The sequence below is a fragment of the Pseudopipra pipra genome, chromosome 8 (genome assembly GCF_036250125.1).
Source record: "Pseudopipra pipra isolate bDixPip1 chromosome 8, bDixPip1.hap1, whole genome shotgun sequence".
NCBI classification, from domain to species: Eukaryota; Metazoa; Chordata; class Aves; order Passeriformes; family Pipridae; genus Pseudopipra; species Pseudopipra pipra.
This window is the reverse complement of record NC_087556.1, coordinates 4,291,129-4,310,596: the sequence shown is the minus strand read 5'-3', so window position 1 is coordinate 4,310,596 and position 19,468 is coordinate 4,291,129. Positions and strand designations below refer to the sequence as shown.

At 40.1% G+C, this 19,468-nt stretch overlaps 1 protein-coding gene across 1 annotated transcript; it reads right to left on the bottom strand.

The window, feature by feature from the left end:
- Positions 1–359: 359 nt before the first annotated feature.
- DNA2 (DNA replication helicase/nuclease 2) lies at positions 360–18,909 on the bottom strand. Its single transcript, XM_064662279.1, has 21 exons — positions 18,769–18,909; positions 17,807–17,986; positions 16,595–16,778; positions 15,153–15,298; positions 13,920–14,045; positions 12,856–13,075; positions 11,615–11,732; positions 11,153–11,318; positions 9,784–9,978; positions 9,096–9,326; positions 8,529–8,645; positions 8,315–8,424; positions 7,707–7,816; positions 6,988–7,212; positions 6,264–6,457; positions 6,070–6,159; positions 5,784–5,976; positions 2,869–2,958; positions 2,074–2,256; positions 1,809–1,955; positions 360–1,233 (listed from the first exon to the last, which is right to left on the bottom strand). Exons 1-21 carry the CDS (start codon positions 18,777–18,779, stop codon positions 1,177–1,179), a joined length of 3,093 nt encoding a protein of 1,030 aa, XP_064518349.1. The 5' UTR covers positions 18,780–18,909; the 3' UTR covers positions 360–1,176.
- Positions 18,910–19,468: the final 559 nt, after the last annotated feature.

The following is a 19,468-nucleotide window of genomic DNA, read 5'->3' as shown; positions in this document are numbered from 1 at the left end:
GCTCAAATTTCTTTATAAATCTTTTAGTAGCATGCGGACCATTTCCTGGATAAGCAGAACTTGGTGTAAGAAAATATATTAGCTAAGTCTTAGTGTTTTGTACATGTAGATCCTAAATATAGAAAGAAAAACTCTTCTAAACCAGTATATGTTGTTCTGAAATTGCTACTATAATGAACAGTGTATTTTACCGTATTTCTTCCATCTTATGGAAGTCACAGAGCACGGACACAGTTGATGCAACATGTATTTTCACCAGAAAAAGGAGGATATCCTGTCAGATACTAAAATGATATTGAACTGTTAAAAATATCTGTATTATATAAAGCACAGTATTAACAAAGTTTAAACAACTGTAATGAAACAAACAGCAAACTTTTATTATTTCAAGCATTATGAAAGGTCAGGGAGCAGTGTAAGAGAGTGAAAATGCCCACATTTAATAAGTTTGTCTCCATCTGTATGCACACAGCTACTTGACATTGATCCCAGAGAAAACAAATACTGATTCTGAAGAATCAAGAAAATTGATGTTTCCAACAGCAATCTTGGAAAGAAACTTTTCAGTCTCTTTAGTCTAGAATATGAGGTAGCATAAAGACTACAGATGTCTCAAGTAAACAGTGTTTGCTATTATCATATCCAATATGAATATTCATATCTGTAAAAAAAAATAGAACCTGAGCATGTAAACTTCTCAGTCAGCAAGCTGCAGCTCTGGCTCTCTTTCTTGGGAAAGTTTTGTTTTGAAGACTACAGATCAGACAAACTGAAAACAGAGTTTTACTAGGAAGCATTTCACTTCAGACTGATCTGCTGAACACAGTTAACAACAGGGAATTAAGTCAATCAGCATCACATTTCTCCCTGATGTGTGCAAAATCAAGCGATTAGAAAAGTCATCAAGGGATCTTCGTGAGAGAGATTAATTACATTATGTATATAAATATAAAACACTTCGGTATTTTAAAAAACAGGAGTAGAGTTTAAAGAAGAATGTGAGGCTTTGATGATGACAAAGACGTTTTTCCTATTTTTGTTCCAAACAGCACAACCCAGCACCTTAATTGGGAATTCCAGTAAATGGAATCACTGTATGTAAACTGCATTTTCAAGTCTTTAGAACCAAAGCAAAAGAAAAGATACAAATGGCTGTAAAGCTTCCCATCTTCACGCTCATAAGATGTTACACTTGTGGATACTTTCATGAGCCCCGGCTGGAAGATTGAAGATGTAGCAAGTTAAGGAAGCATTATGACAACATATCACATTCCCCAAATCTGTTTGAATATGTATTGGGGTTTGCAAAGAAAGAAGCTAACAAGGTTATTTCCTGTTTAAATAGGAGATGGAAACAGCCATAGCTAAAGCTTACTCAGTACAATGCCAGAGAGAAATGAAAAATGAACAAGTCACCTGAAAGTGAACCTATTTTCCTTTCCAGCAAGACTATCCATGAAGCAGATGTGTTGAAGTGCATGGTACTTCTGAAGAAAGCAATCACACTAAGATGCCAAGAAAATAGGATGGTCACGGAAAAGAATGCAAGAGCATCAAAACCCAGAAATTCAGGCCTCAAAATTAAAAAATTACATCGAAGTTGATTTGCAAATCAGCATGGACTTTTTTCTATTTCTTCATCTCGAGTATACTTCTGGCAAGTTTAATTAGCACATTTTGTGCTGTGTGGCAAATCACTGTTAAAAACACAAGCTAAATAATCCAAGATCTTCCCATCCTTACCTCAAAACTCAGTAAGTCAATCTTACCTTTCCCCTTTCCCAAATCAGGGTGCAGAAAAAGGATATCATTGCGTGGGACTGCAGGTGGCAGAGGAGCTTCTCCAGGGGAGGATAGTAGCTCAGGGATGGAACACAGCCCACCATGACCAGCTTGTGCTTGGCTCTCGTGATGGCAACATTCAGGCGCCGCCAGTCCTTCAGGAGGTTGCCAAGCTGTCAGATAAATGGAACTTGCTTTTATTTGTCCTATTTAATGTAGATAAAACACTCATTTTCAAAAGGCATCTGACTACTACAATTGACTGGCACAAAGGTAGTATGACCAACTTACATTTTCATCATTGCTGTTCCTAACAAAAGACACGATTATGATACTTTTGTCTCTTCCTTGGTATTTGTCGACCGTGTTGACTTCCACTCTGTTCTCCTTCAGTTTTGCCATCAAATCAGTGATTGTTTTTAACTGGTGTCTGTAGGGTGATATGATGCCAATGTCTGAAGGCTTGCAGCCAGCCTGAATGGAGCAGGAACAGAAGAAAAAAGCTGTCACTGCAGTTGGCTTGGGAAACTCATCGCCATCACAAAACCCTCAAGGATTTCTTTAATTTATTTTTTTTTAAACAGTGTTGCAAGATATTGTGTCTACACTAAGTCATCAATGGAACTATAGGTGTGACTGGTATTACTAAAGAAAACAGAAAACCTGAGTTACTGCAAGATCCCAAGCTTTGTCCTAACTTAGCACAAAGACAGATATTCAGGAAAGCCTCATTTTTCTTTCTTTGTCAAACTGTGAGGTGAACATTGAGAACTCCTAGTCTGTATTACTGGATGAAATAAGGAAGAAACACAAATCCTCTCCCATCCCTCCCAAAGAAGGAGCAATCTCTTAAAAGAATTTGGCATCCAGCTGATTTATTTACATCCTAAATCCAGCCAGGCAAGGGACAGGGAAGGGAATGCAGCAGGCTCCTCACTGTACTGATATGCAGTCAACCCTCGATTTATCCTTAAGATTATCCCTCAAAGAATAACCCAAAACATAGGAGGTGCCATTACTATAGCAATGTAAGAGTCATTAGTTATAAAGCTGCCCCTCCAAACAATGCACTAAAGTGAGAGTTACCTTAATAAATAAGGATGTGAGAAAGAGCACTATTTTAGCTTCTGTCACATTACTTACGCCACCTTTTTCTGCATGTTCTGGTGCTGGGACCTTTAAAAATATAAACAGGACATAATTACTTTTGCAGGCTATAACAGCGTACTGTATTCTGATCCCTTACTCATCATATCATATGTGGGTTTATACTAATAGTTTTAACTTAAAAAATAAGGCTAAGTGCTAAATTTTACGAATCAGAAGAGCCTGTACTGTAAAGTAACTAAAGAATGCTGCATTTGCAAAACAAGTTGGAACAAACTGCTGAAATGAGTTTCTAGAACGAGTTTGCATCTTAAGAAACTGCCAAACCTTAACGCTCTGACTTTACAGCTCACACATTATAAATCAAAAGACTTAGAGGGTAAGAGAGAAAATTACATTTTACATGGGATTTTTCTTTTAATGCTCTCCATACAGCAATATTTACAGTGACTTTTCTCCAGTTTTTTACATGTGTGAAAGCCTACATTTAAAACTAAAGCAAGAACTATCCAAAATGGTGGTCTTGAACTCCTGATCTTTTAAGAGAGCATTCACTGAATTCACCATTTCTTAACTATTAACTCCCTTTTCCTACACCTTGTATGAACGAATGAGGCCAAGAAGCCAAGAACAAGCTCAGAATGTCAACTCTTGTCATTGTGGTATCACAGTTCTGCAATTTATTCTCCTTGCTCAGCTTGTGCCTTCTCTAAAGCTGAATTATCAACAGCAAGAACTGATGGTGTCCATCCAGTAAACTGGGGTCAAGCAGACCTCTTTATTTGCAAAGAGTATAAAATTGAACAGACACTAAACTGTTTTCCAGCTCCAAATTCCATTTGCTACTTTTACTCATTTCCCGCCATTTTCTACTATAACCATTTCACTATTTTATACTGACATAAGTCATGTTTTCTTAGATGCCACTTTTAACATGTCCATCCTGTTCCGTTTCCCTTCTCAATTTTGAGGACAGCATTGCCACCGAAAATGGAAGGTGGTGTAGTGTAACTTAAAGCAGCACTCTCAGAGTTGTATTACAACTGGTTTTACCTTTTTTTTTTTGGAACTCAGTATTTTGAAAATGTCACATCTAAGAAGCCTCCAAACTCCACGTGCTCAGAGTTTTCTCCAAGCAGAAAAGCACTGTTTTACTGAACAGTTGGTTTCTCTCCACAGTAGCATTAATGTAGCCAAAAACTACACAAAAATTATTTGAAGGAAAGAAGTTCTAAAAGCCAGGTCATGCTTATGATAACACATGCTTACATTTGTATTTCTCATGTTCACAAAGTGCACCAACAGAACCCCCGATAAAACCAACTTTGGCCTAGAATTTCTCAGGAAACTTGCCCTAAATCAAGGATGTAATTTTTCAGTCTCCAGGCCCAAGCTGTCAGAAGTGCAGATGCACACAGGGCTTGGCAGAAAAGAAACAAATAGATTTCCCATTACTGTCACAAACACCTTGCATTATTACACAGTAAACAATAAAGGGTTTTTTTAGTTTTTTTAAAAAAGCAAGCATAATAAATGGAAGCTTCCTGCTGGTATCATGGTGTTTTTTGCTCTCCTTTCTCCCTGTTTGTATCCCCCCAGTATATTTCTTCATAAGCTTTTCTTGGTTATATTAAAAATACACAGGGGAAAAAAAAACACTATAAAGCCAAGGAAATACTGGTTTTGTTTGGTCTTGTATTCAGAGGGGGCTTTTCCATTTCTCCCCTCTCACCATGACCACCCCAACAGATGGAGTTTTGACACCAAGTCCAAAAGGAGAAATGATATTATAGCCCCATGTCTGAACAAACCCAAGAATATTTTGGCAAGAGAAACTTTCCTCCTGTTTCTACAAACAGAACAGCTGTCTTACACTCAAGATGGGCTTTCTAGGAAAAAAAAAATTCAGAATGGAACAGAAGCTCTGGCTTCCCCATTACCAATTTCTCTCTGACCACCAGACGAACAGTGTACCAGCCAGTGTCCTCTTAACAAGTCTCTTTCCTGGGACCAACTGTCTGCTTTCCTGGGAAAGGCACTGCAGCTAGGGAGGCATTCCTGTCCCTGTTTAGTTTAGGCATTTTTAGAAATTTCTCTAAGTCATCAAAGTAAACACTGTTTCTTTTTAGGTCATTGAAGAGATTCTAATAGAATTGTCATAAAAAAATATAGGAATCCTGTAGAATGTTGTAGACAGCACAGGGAGGTTGGAGAGTTTTACCCAGAGTCAGCACAAAAGATTGAATCAGCTGATTCAATTATTGGCAAAACACAGTATTAATAGGAATCAACAGAAAACCTGCTAAGGAAGGAAGGAAGACTCAAATCTTCATAATTCAATCACCAACTATAGTGACAAGTACTAGAGACCACAAATATGTACTAATTTATTAATCTTTTTCTACATGTATTTAAATTCCTCCTCATTGTTCCTAGTCAGCTTCTTTGCAGAATTTTTATCTACTCTTGAGTTTTAATTTTCCAGCAAAAATTGGTGTCCTCATGAAAGGGCATGTCTAAACCAACTTACTCCTCCCTTACACTTCAGCATATAGAAAGTCTCCAAAATTCCATGGAGAATTATAGCTATTCCTGCCACAGGCTACACACTTTGAGCTACACTGGACATGAGAACAAAGTCTACAGTACTTTCCATATTTTCTGAAATTTTACCTGAATTAAACATTTCAGCTGTTCCCAGATGTGATGGTTCCAGCAGCAGCTGACAGCTACACCACCACCATTTGTGTGTGCTGCACATTTTCCATGGAACCAGAAAATCATTCTCTGAAGTTCCCTATTTTACCCTACCTAAGGTGTATCGAGTTTTACATGTTGACTGTGTTGAGAACTTGCATCAAAATACAATGCTGAAAGAACATAATGAACTTTACCTTCTCTGTGTTCAGAAAACACACAGGTGTGTCTGGATCAAGTACTTCTTTCAGCCACGTTTTTGAAGCATCCACAAGGTCCAGTTTCAATTTTTTTAGGTTGGGCAAGTTAACAGTGGCATTTGACACCTTCTCTGAGCCACATTCCAGTTTGCCTTCATACACTAACATGTTACTCAGTGACATAATCTTACTAAAGATTTAAAAAAACAAGAAAAGGGATAAAAATCTTGCCCTTTCAATCCCACATTAAAAACACAGCGTAATAAATAAAAGTTTAAATTACCTATTCATTCTGTATTGCACAGTTAACTGGACAACAGCATTCTGGTTTTGTTCCAGCCTTTTAAATAAGCTTTCACTCATGCCAAGATCTCTGTTACAACACAAACACAAAACCCAAAAGTGTGTCAGTCAGAACACTGCAAGAGCCTTCCCAGAATTCATTACTAGTCACTGTCCAGCAGCATTTTATCTTACCTTGCTTCTGCATTCAGCACAAGTGGAGGCAGCTGCTGATGATCCCCCACCAGCACAAACCTTTTGGAGCAGAACAGTGGGCCCAGGCAGATGAGCTGGCTTATTTGGGAAGCTTCATCAACTATACAGAAATCAAATTGCTTCTGAACAAAGACAGGGTGATTTACTCCCATGCAAGACGTTGCCACCACTGGCTGAAAATTGAGACACACTTTAAGGATAAGGTACATTTTATATCCTTTAGTACTATGTTTTCCAGGTTAAAAGAAAAAATATTTCCCCTTAAACTAAACAGCTTGACATCTTCTTGCATCAATTGCAAGTGACAAACAAAGCCAGCTTTAGAGCAGACTGTAGCAAATAACCCATTCCTGCCATGTGTTCAGTGATGCCAAGTTCTCTGCCTGTACAATTCATGGAGGGTGCTGAAGTGACTCGTGTAACAAGATCTCAGAGAAAAGCACTGGGGTGTTTGGGACTTATTACTTACAATGAAAAGTTACTTTGTGTGGACATTAACAGGCTGAAAGTTGAGAAGCATTGTCTATGCTGGTCATTATCAGCTATAAACAAATTGAAGCCATGCAGAGATTGAGTATCTTTTCCAGCTCAGATTTCTTACAGGAGTTCACACCTTTGGGATGAGTTCTCCTCTGCAGCATCCGAACATAAAATCCTGACGTGATTATCTTTAATAATTTGCAGCAAAACCCACTTTTCTCACCTGACTATTATAGACCTCTTCCAAGTCTGTCACAGATTTAATTGATTTGGACCTGCAAATTTCTTCTTCTGTATATTTCTGAATATCTGGATGGACCTTCTGAGCTCGCCCCAGGCGCAGAAAACCAACTTTGAATTTGGCCAACTTGAGCAGGATGTTGTCCACAGCCGTGTGTGTAAAACTAGTCAGAAGAACACTGAAGCCACAAGCAGAAAGAATTCTCACCTAATGAGTGGCAAAGGGAAGGGAAAGAAAAGTTATTAGTTCTCTATGAGAATAGGCAGTCCCATGTTTGACAAGGCAAAAAGCACAAGAGGTTCTGGAGAGAGCCAATAATGAGCTCAATTTGCTGGCTTCCCAAGGAGTCCCTTTTTTGAGCTGTAGCTCAGGATTTGAGGACTTGCTGATATCTGGAGCCAAAGAATTTTAACACTAAATTTTAACACTAAAGCATCACAGAAGTGATTAAATATCACACTTCAATCTCCTCCCTCCCACACATACTCCTACACAGGCAAGAGACAATCCCACACCACAAAATACAGGTTTAGTTCTACCAAATATAGGTTTTTAAGTAAAAAGAAGTGTATTTTCTTCTTTTAATCTAACAGTATCTATATAATTTCAGTCATGACAGCTAATTTTTGGACACTACAGTTCATTTAATGCTGTCCTCTAAATCTCAAAAAGAAAATTAAAATCAAGGTACATGATCTTACTAGAGCACATATTGTAGTTGTTTTTCCTGTTCCAGGCATACCCACAATAAGTGTGTAGTCTTTTGAAAGTAGCACTTGTTTCATTGCCTGTTTCTGAGGCTTATTTAGACCTTTGAGGAGAAAAATCAAAACTAAATTAGTACACTTCATCATAATTGTAACAATTACTAAAGTTAAAGCAAAACTATAATTTCCTCTTCTGCTAAAGCCCTTAATAAAGACAAGAACTGAGCAAAGTCTGTAGGTTCTAATGAAGATATGACATTAAACATGATACACAAGATAAGTAGTAAAGGGCCTGCACTACAATCCTAGAAAGAAGGAACTGAAGGCATTTTTATTTTTAGACCTTTTCGTGACTTTTTTTTTTTTTTCTAATATCCTAAATGACCACCTCCATATATTGTGTATGGGTAGTTGTGTTTGATCAGGTCTTCCTGTGACTAAATTAGTCTTCAGCTAGCTGGAAGACATGCAAGACAAGAACTTGGTTTAATAAGCAGAAAACTACCACTGGGCCCCAAAGGAGGAAAAATCACTTATATTCAGCATGATAAACACTTTGGCTATAGAGACTACTAAACAGAGGAGTAGAAAGTCCTTTGTACCCTTTAAAATATTAGCAACAGTTTCCTTTGCCTCTGGAGGAAGGACAGAGCTCAAGTGCTGAATGAAACGTGGTTTCTGGAAGTCAATTATCAAGTTGCGGAGCCTTTCACTGTGGATAAAAGCAAAACAAAACAAGAGTTGCAAGAAGAGTTACCAGTTAAGAAACTTTATCTGAAAAGATTGAAAGTGTAAAATTAATTTGGTTTTTCATACCTGACTGGAGAATCTTTCATCAATTTAGAAAGATTTTCAAAAGGGACTCCTATACCAAAATCTCCCTCTTCATGATCCAACCTAAATACGGTGTTCTTGGGGAGCTTTGACAAATTCCTGAAGGATGACATAACATGGATAAAATAATTCAGCAGTGTGTTCATGATGAAAGACTTGTTCAATGGTATCTTCCAGAGATCCCAGAGTGAAACATTAGCTAATAAAGATACACTATTAGCTGATCTAAGTAAAACATGCTCACAGCCCAATTTAATGACAATATAGACTGAATAATGAAAGTTATGGATATTACTGTATCCATATGACTGTCTCATGTTGGAGATGTGAATAAATGGAGTTTAAACCTGTTTTTGTGTTAAATCAACAGGCATATCCATTGACCAAGTACTGACATTTTCCATCAGGAGAAGAGAATTTCTGAAGGGTGCCCCAAGCCCAGCAAGAAGAGTTAGAACAAGTCACAGGTTTTTGGACACTTAGAAGTGCCCCTCCTGAAGCCAGGACCACAGTGTTTTCAAAGAGGTATTTTTCTTTTTGTCCTATTACCTGCCCAACAAACAGGAGACTTTTGTTCCACTGACTTCTCTAACATAGCCAGTAGCCAAACCAAGTAAACCCTTTTCCTCTCCACTCACAACCACTCGATCACCAACCAACAGGTTTGTTCCAGGTATGGCACCATTTCTGCGTTGAAAAAAATGTAGGTACTGTCCCTCGGAAATCTCACGTACTTCGTCCACTCTGATCAAGTTTCCAACACAATCTCCAGCCTTCTCTCTGAATATATGAGAAAAAGCAGCAAATAACAACCCAAACACAATCAGAACTGGGAAGACTAATCAGTCACTTGACAAATTGTCATTGTGCCAAGTAAACCTTCAGAAACAGCACCATGGACTGGGATCAGTCAGCACCAGCCTCAGCCCACAGAGACACAAATAGAATTACACTTGTGCTTCTTAAGGCTGAGGCTGCAATTTGCTGCTTTCCCGTGTGTGACTTAACAACAACCACCAAACAAACACAATAGTGCAAACACAAAACCTGTAAATTCATTAGGTTAATGTCTCCATTAGGTCACATCTCAAAAAATCCACCTATGCAAGTAGCATATTTGAGTGCTTCTAACAGCACTAGAAAACATCTAGCTTTGCTGGCAGTGAAAACACCAGTGGGCAATGTCTCACTTTCAGGAGGAACCATCATTTGCATCAGGTTAGAAATTACACCTCACCTTTCCAAAGAAGGTATCATCCATATATTTTTATATCCCTTTTTACCCTCCCCACTTTGCAGCTCCAGGGTTAACATCAGGTACCACAGGCTGAAATACTCCAAGTGGGAGGGTTTCAGGTGCTGGGTCTCTCTGTCAATAACAGGTGCCAGAGCAGGAGGAAAGGACACACTGGCCATCTTCTGCTCTACAGCTCTAGGAATACAACCAAGCACAGGAAAGAATCAACCTGCATCTATTTGCTTGCACGTCCATATGTACATAATGACAATCTAAATATATACTGTAACATAACAGATAGATTAATCTATCATCACTGAAGTCAAGTTGAATCTGTATCCTTTGTTCATGTGAGTAATCTTCTATTAGTAACTTTACATCATCTCTATGATTTTGAATTATCAAGGAACATAAATTAATCAAAGACCAATTAAAGGCATTCCAAAGATAGTACTGTATACATTTACATAGTTGAATGTAATACTCAATACACAGACAGGTCAATTTATCTCAAAACTAAACACCAGATATTATACCTAATCACACATACAAAATACAATCAAATAGCAAAAAGTTAGTTCACCAGTGAATAGCTACCCAGTTAGAAACAATCTTGGTGCTGTAACAAGTGAGTATTAGAAGTCATATTGCACAAAACCTACTTTACAAAGACATATCATGGATGCCCACAAAGCTGGCTCCCTCCACACACAATTTTACCCCTACAATTTTAAAAATAATCAGGTGTTCTGGTTACACAAGATCACACCAAAGGCTCTCCTGTTCTAACATATCTCATTTGATCTCTTCAGTATAAGACATGGTTCTGGTTTTGTGCAGCATAAAGACTAAAACTTTATGTGAAAATTTAGCAAATATCTGCTCATTACTTCTCTTTAACAGGCAATGCAAAAACACTTTAGCAGAGTAATATCAATGCATCATTACTTGTGTGATATCCTACAGGGAAACAATCTTCCACAGAGTCAAAGTGAAAGAGTTGTTATCCAGCCAGAATCCAGGCCCAAAAGACCTCCTCTTTCAAAGAGTTGCAAGAATATAGCTTTTTAAAATTTTAAATATTATTAACTTATATATAACAGATCTGTTATTGTCATCAAGTATTTTGTTGAGACTTATCTCAGATTTTCTCTTGCAGAAAGTGTACCTGAGCAAATACATTAAGTCTCTGGGAGATCAGACCCTGCATTACAAAAGTTGCAAGGGAGTCTCTGAAAGATTCTTTTGGGATGCAAGAGTCCTCAATAAAGAAATAAGAAGCTGTCAACCCCGAAAATGAAGCCACTGTATCAAAAGCTATGATTATTCAAAGTTATTTAGAAACATTAGTCAGACTTTTTTTTTTTACCTGCTGTATAGGAAGCAATTGTGCATTTGAGAGCAATATTTACAGGCTTGACTGTCATCAATCACGGGAGGCAAAGCAGCAAGCTGTGAATGCTGCCTTCCCACAGCAGATTTGTAGGTACTGTGCATTAAGTAGAAGGCCACGTGGTTTCTCAACTTCATTAATTCTGTCAGAAAAGAACCAACAAAGCTGATGTTTTTGTTTGCAACAGTTTCTAACTCAGAAGTAATTAGCCATCAACTTTTTAGTCAGCTAAGAAGTGATTATTCACATAACAAATCCCTCTGCTATATTAATAAAATAATAGAGTTTTTAACATAAGCTGATTGGAAGTAGTGATGTTATAACACGATGCATCCCTAAGTACAGCTATTTTGGCAAAAGGAAACCTTACAGGCAACTTGAGAGGTTTTATCAAGAGATAAGATAATTCTGGTTTCCAGGGAAGGGGAACAACTTTACCTCTTCTGTCCAGGCGGGCTCCAGAAACAGGATACATTGTACCAGTTTTGAGATAAAGAAGAAATCCAGCTTCAGGATCTGCTCTCCGCTCTAAATTCAACAGTGTGTACAGAATAACCTGCAAACATTTGAGAGAAACTTACTGCAATATGTTTGTCGTGGTTTAACCCCAAGTTTAAAGCCAAGTACCACATGGCTGCTCACCCACTGCCCCACCAGTGGGATCGGGGAGGGAATCGGAAAGGGAAAAGCTGGAAAACTCATGAGATAAAGACAGTTTAACAGGAAAAGCAAAAGCCATGCACACAACCAAAGCAAAACAAGGAATTCATCCCCACTTCCCATGGGCAGCAGGAGTTCAGCCACTTACAGGAGAGCAGAGCCCCATCCCATGTAATGGTGACTTGGGCAGACAAACGCCATCACTCCAAACACATCCCCTCAAGCTTCCCCCTTCTTTCCCCCACATCATACACCGAGCACAGTGATCAGCTCTATGGTCTGGAATGTCCCTTTGGTCAGCTGGGATCCCCTGTCCCTGCTGTGTCCCCTCCAAACTTCCCATCAGCCCCAGTCTCCTCCCCAGTGTGGCAGGACAGGGAGCAGGAAAGGCCTTGACTCTGTGTGTGCTCTGCTCACGCAGACATCTCCATTATCAACCTGTGTTCAGCACAAATCCAAAACACAGCCCATACTATCTCTTGTGAAGGAATTTATCCCTACTCCAGGCAAACCAGCACAGTATTAAAACCAAAATACATTCTAAACGGTATTCAGCTCTTCCATAATTTATATGGCTAAACACTCATCATTGTCACAAGTATTCTAGAAGCCATAAGCAGTAAGAACCTGACCAAGGACTGAAATTAAAAGGCAACTTCAGAAGTTAATAACAAGACTACTGCCTCTAGATCAGGCCAGCTATCTGGAAATATGCACAACACTAATTCCTGAAGCAGTTTGCCTCAACCTAATATTTGAATGCAGCAAGAAGAGACTAAAGAACACATATTTCAGGATAAAAAACAAAAATGTGTTTGAAAGTGGTAAATGTATGTACTTCTTACTCCTCAGTTCACTTCCATTTTATACCAGGAGCTTTGGGCATGCCAGGATCAGCCATCCCTGAATTTAGAGTATACCAAAAAGTGGTCACATTCATAAGACAAAATAGTTCATCTAATCAAACAAGAAAGTATCCCCAGTCTCTGACAGTGAAACTGGACAATGTGTGTTTGTACCTGACTCCTGTGCTCTATGGAGTTAGATTCCTTGCCAGACTTGAGCTCCAATGGCATTATCCGAGACTGCACTCCAGACTGGCAATGGATTTTCACCCTGGCTGTAACATCAATCTTTCCCTTCAACCCAAACCTGGGAGACCAGATATTCTCTTCGATGTCCAAGATATCTACAATCTCTATCTTAGAAGATACAACTTCTGTTTTTTCACCATTTGACCTAGGAAGAAAAATTAAGCCAGAAGTTAACAATTTTGCTTAATTCTTAACATTTAAACATTAAAATGTGTTGTAATTAAATATGTAATTTTTTTGCATTATAGGTTCTCTTTAGGAACTAACTTTAGAAATAAAATGCATCAAGTTTCACTCAAACTCTCTTCCTATTAACAGAGGAAGTGTCATATCAGAAACTAAGTGTAGTTTTGCTATTCACCTGAATTTCAAACTTTAAATGAGCCTCTTAAACTGCTTGTAATTGTCTTTGGTCTTTTGTCAACAACCACACTCTAAAACAAAAAAAAATTAATGATATACACAGGACAGCAGCATACAGATTTTAGCTAGACCTGCCATTTCACTGAAACTTTAACACCCTGTGGTTATTACAATTAACAGCAAGAAGCTATAGACAAGAAGAGCTCAGCAGCAACCATTTCACTGAAAAACTGTTGAATCAATCAAAAATTCCATTTGATTACTAGTTTCACATTCTGATTTGCAGTGTTGCACATATCTACAGTAAATGCTAGCTTAATCAGCAGCTCAAATATCCTTGCCTTTCTAATTACTAAAATCTCTAGTTTGTACCACACTGTTCACAAGGATTTTAAGATCAGTAAGATTTTTATGTCAGTTCACCCTCAGGCTTCATGTCTTGTCCCAGTACTCACTATGGCAGCTAAATATGTAGCTCTAGATCAGCCACACTGGCAGTGAGGCCATGAATTAGCTACAAATCACTGAACAAATGTGCAGGAAAAGCGTTGTTCTGAAAATTAAAAGTGAACTAAAGAAGGTACACAATATAGAATGGTTTTAACTTTCAACTCCTGGCTTCTTACAGTTTTAGTTGCATTTCATTTTGGTTCACTGGATTGTGCATGAAGTCTTCTGCCCATTTAAAAAATGATGGCAAATATTCTTCCACCTCCTGCATTATTTCTGCTTGTTTCAGATTTAAGTGATACCTGAAAAATAAAACCACACACATTAAGGAGAAAGAAATATGAGATTTGCTGCTGGTACTAGAGAGATTTTGCCTTGAATATCCACAAGATTAATGACAGTAACTGTCAAGTTTTAATAAGCATCTAAAAATTGTAGATAATGACATCTTAGTTAAGCTGGCATTCACTGGAAATTATGTCATTATTCTACAGCAACAGAGAAATACAAGTGGGTTTTGCACAAAAAGGTTCATACAAGTGTAAATGACCACAGCCAGCAGACTCAAGCAATTACTTTCCAATCCCAACAAACAGTGGCCTGCATATGCAAAAAGGAATTGTAAATTAACAGTTTCATGGAGGCCCAGGGTGACAAAGGCCTTTAAGTAATCTTAGGAGTCACAATTCAAAATATTACCTTCATAACAGAACTAGAGTAATAAATCTTCTTTCTACGGTTTTAACTTCCAACTCATCTGGGGCTAAAAGGTACTGACATTGCCCAACAGGCAATTTTTAACAGTCTAAATATAATGATTTTTATTTTTTACATGAGTAGAATTAGATTTTAATGAAGTCTGCAGTAAAATGCTAAAACTGACAGCCATCTTACCATTTTCTGATGGAAATATTAAGACTATTTATTTGGCTAGCATTTCTATCAGCTTTGCTGAGAAAATAAGTGAAATGTCTTCTAGCAACTGAGCCTTTAAGTAACCTGATAAAGAATATGAAAACCTCAGACGTTCAATGCTTGGTCAGTCACAAATTTCTAGTTCATCTCTTGAGCATAATAATGAATTATGTTTGTCACATTTAAATCAGCCTGGAAATCTAATGTTACAGGCACAAACACTGCAACCTGCTTGTCCTGAAGGAATAAACCCCCACATACACATAGCTGCTCCAGAAGCACAGTTTGGATCCACAGAAGTAGCTCAGCAGGGAAGTCAAACAAAATTACATTATTAAATGGGGAATTACCTTACTAAAAGGTACCCCATTTCCATCAAGTAAAGTCATTTGGCACAATACTCTCCAGACAATAGTGCTACATTTTCTAAAGTGTAACTTAAAGTGTTCCTGCCCCGTCTTCCAAACATAAAAGACACTTGTAATGCTACTTACATTTCTTTGAGATACTTTTGTCCATACACGATTTTATTTGCTAGTTCTAGTACTTTTTCTTGTGTCAAGTTATTTGTTACAGATTGCTGGAAAATGTCATGAAGAATTGTACCAACGAGCATTTGGCGTGAACCAGACTCTGAGCTCTGCAACAGATGTTACAACACATCAAGATTTATGCCACTTCATACCAGCTTTACTATAAAATTTCTGGGTTTCTTTGCTGCAGATCATGGACTGCACTTATTTAATTGCAAGATCATGACAGCTTTCACCTCACTAATTACCGTCCAGTCAAACCCAACTGTGAAAGCAGCCAAATTGAAATGAGTCTCTCCTATTGCTTTAGCTCTCATATTTATCCCAACCCTGATAACGTTAGGATATAATCCCTATGGGATTGATAGGTGAGAAACAAAGGCACAGATTAAAATGAATTTTGAGAAAGTTTTGCCTGTGGGCAAAACAGTAGTATTTCCTAATGCAAATACTTACCTTTACAATCTTACACATATTTTTTGCTCAAAGCAGTTTCCTGTGTGTTACCAACTCACAGGAGAATCATTCCAAGTATCTCCAAAATGGCTCAGAAACCCATCAGCAGGGCTGGGCTCTGTAGAGTCACAAGAACTGAAAGTGGTAACAAAACGACCTCTGTGTGAGTCACCACCAAACAACTGGAAGTTTAAAATCACTGTGATATTACAGGATCTCTTACAGACCAGTCACTTGTGAATTGCACTCACAATGTGGATGGTGTTATCCCAGTGTCAGGGGTTGTCAGTGCATTGTCCCAAACAATTATTCTATTCCCATCACTCCTCTAATAAGGGGCTGACGCCATTTCCTAGTCTTAATTTCCTGTACTTAATTTTCTTGTTTCAGTCACAGACTCCCAGCCAGGCTGGGAGTTTACCACTCCATTACAATTCCCTTACTCATCTGGATTTATATTCCTATCCTGTCTGGAAGTTTTCATCAGCTGAGACTGGCAGCTGTTGCTTCTCTGCCATCCACATATCAGCAAGGATACTACCACAAGAAACCTCTTTCAGTGGTCCAGCAGCTGGATTCAGACTCTTATTTTTCAGAGGCTCTTGGCCAAGAGTGGTAATGTTTTCATATGAATGAGGGGCAGATTCTTCACAAAGGATTTATACCCACACAAAATGTGGCAAGAGATTATCAAAGAAGTTATCAGAATTTTAAGTGGAAAGACCACTTCTTTAGCCCGGTAACTGTGTTAAAAATACTGGATTATTTCAGCTGCAATTCTCAAAAAACACCAAGAATTTCAACCAGAGACAGTTTCCATCCCAAATTATTCTGTGTTGGACATTTTGCAGTACAGCATCACAGCCAGAATGAACACTGAGTGAACCCACCAGTCTCAACGGAGCAGTAACTCATTAGAGGCCTGACAGTCTGGAACTCACTCTTACCCTGAACCGTTCGCTCAGCACTGCCCTTCTCATACAGCGGATGCTGTTTGATACCGTAGTGCCAGAGAGCAGCAGGTCTGGGTACAGAACCAGGTACCCACGCTGCTCACTGATGACCCACGTGCCGGAGCTACACTCCCCTTCCAAATGAACGATGTCCCCTGGAACAAGGGGAACAGACTCCCTGTGATGGAATACATTGGAACAGTCAGTGGCGGTACGGACACAATGTATCACTAATTACACATTAACGTGGCAGACACAGTTCTTTGAAACGGGAGGTTATTGGAACTCTTTTTCTAAGAAGTTGACTTAAATAAATCCTCAAAGTGAATAAAGGAATTTTTACTGACAAAACCCATTATTTTGAATACTAGATCATGCATCAGGACAGCCTGTAAGTAGGGAAATCCTGTTGACTTCAGGTCATTCCAGACTGATGTGTTGAACTATTTCAGCATTGTTATGTTTTACTGCTTTTGCATTACATGAGTTCTACCTTCCTACTTAACAATTCTATTTGTTTCAGAAACTCAGCAAAATCTAAAAATATTTGGAATGATTTGGAAATTTCAGGGTTCAAGATCTTAGATATTTTTTCCTTCAAGAAATAATGTCTTATACTTTTCTCCCACCTTTCAGTCTTGGACAGAAAATGAAAAGCAATGCCAAATAGCACATGCACCCCCATGTGTTTCAAAATACTATCCAGTCTTTTCTCCTGTAACACACCATGCAACACAATTAGTTCTAAATTAGAATCTTATCCTTACATGAAAACAACTTTTGCAGTGGGGCTCAAGCTAAGGTGATTTTAACAGGCTGCAAAAAGCCCTCATGTTTTACAGATGTGGCTTTGTACACTTATATGTACAATGAGGGTACATAATTTGGAAGGACACTTCTAATTAATGCAAAACAGTTAAACAAAATAGCCTGCCTAGAGTTTAATGCCTTGCTGTTTGTCAGTACAAAGGCAAATTAAAACTGTAAGGTAGCAATACCCACTCAACACAAGTTACCTGACATCAGTTCTCTCGAGATGAATATCCATTACGCTGACATACTGATAATGTTACATTAAATAAAGGTTGCTTCAGGATTTTGTATCATTTCTAAGGCAGTAAGACTGCTCTCAAAGGCAACACAAAGAAAATTTACTTAATAATCCAGTACTTCATTCTCTTTTCAGACATCTACATAATGAATTACCAGCCATTCCTAAGAATGCACAGCTCTGTATCTTCTAGCGAGTGAGACGCTGTAATTCTCAAGTGTTTCTCAGGGTCACTTCCATTTCTCTGTATCACGCTGACTTCCAGCACACGGTATCTGTTGTTCAGCCCCTTCCTCAGTATCGTGTCGGGGCAGTCAGCCGCTTTCTTCTGAAAACTGAAGAACGACTCATTAAGAGACAGAACACTACCTGAAAACAGCCAGCCTATATACAAAGCAAGGAAAAGCTTCAAATATAAACCCAACTTTAATCCCCTTCAATTTTTATACATATTTAGTGTGGTTTTGCAGTTCTACGCAGGTAAAGCACAGGAAAGCTCTCTGGTGATGTTTTCACGTTCTTTTTAGGTGACAGGGATGAAAAACAAGCATTTGGACATAGGAGATGTAAGGAAGGAGACATAAATACTAAGTAAGGGGCTATTTATTGCAAGTGCTTCATTTTGGTGTCCACGTATTCATATTCACTTGAAAGTTAATTACAACTGCACTGCAAACCCTGCGCTTGTGAGAAAGCTTCTATCTCCCTGCACACACGAACTCCCGGTCACCCAAGTACCTCAAACACGGAGCAGTAATCTTTTTTACCCATTAACTTGAAGTTGATTGAAAACTGATATTCGAGGCTCAGTTTTCCAATAGCCAAAGCCTGAGACAGCAGCAGGGCCGCTCTCCTGGCACGGAGCTGTGCCCGCCGGAGCTCCAGCGGCCCCGCCGCCCGCCCTGCCCGGCGCAAACAGTCCTCACCCGCTCGGCAGAGTCGGGTTCCCCTCCCCGCTTACCCCCGGCGGTCCCGAGGGCTCCCCACCTCTCCCCCATGCCCGAGGAAGGCCGCTGCGGCCCTCAGGACCCCCATCCCGCCTTCCCGCGCGCGGAGCCGGGAGCGTTTCTAAAGTTCGAACTCCCCGCGCTACGGGTCGTCTCCGCCCAGCTGCTACCTCTCGGCCATGGGCAGGTCCCGTGAGGCGCTCGGCTCGGCTTGCCTCGTCCCGGGGCTCGCACGGCTCCCTCACAGCGCACCTCAGCCCCGTGGCTCCCTCACACGGCCCCTCAGTCCCCTCACACCGCCCCTCAGGCCCCTCACGGCAGCGGCGCGGGCCCCGCCCAGCGCGGGCAGCGCGGGCCAATGGGAGGCGGCGGGACGGCGGTCGCCGCGCGCGCGGGCCGAAGGCGCAGAGCGGCGCGCGGCTCCTCGCGCCACCGGGAGGGAGGGGGGAGAAGGGCGGGGCCTGCGCCGCGAGGGGGCGCGAGCGGTGCTGAGGGCGGGGAGCGCCCATGAGGGGCTGTTGGGGGACTGTGAGGGTTATGGGGGGCTGTGAGCGTTTATGAGGGGCTGTGGGAGACTGTGAGAGGCTAGGAGAGCTATGGGGGGCTGTGAGCGTTTATGAGGGCCTATGGGGGGCTGTGGGAGACTGTGAGAGGCTAGGAGAGCTACGGGGGGCTGTGAGCGTTTATGAGGGCCTGTGGGGGGCTGTGGGAGACTGTGAGAGGCTAGGAGAGCTATGGGGGGCTGTGAGCGTTTATGAGGGGCTGTGGGGGACTGTGAGCGTCTATGAGGGGCTGTGGGAGAGTGTGAGAGCTACGGGGGGCTGTGAGCGTTTATGAGGGGCTGTGGGGGACTGTGAGCGTCTATGAGGG

Bases quoted from the DNA above. Each gene is read 5' to 3' on its own strand.
- DNA2 (XM_064662279.1), bottom strand. The intron at 9,979-11,152 runs GTAAAAAAAAAA...TTGTATTCCTAG, and splicing joins AATTGCTTCCTATACAGCAG to AGCTGTAGAGCAGAAGATGG. The intron at 9,327-9,783 runs GTGAGGTGTAAT...TCATATATTCAG, and splicing joins ATGATACCTTCTTTGGAAAG to AGAGAAGGCTGGAGATTGTG.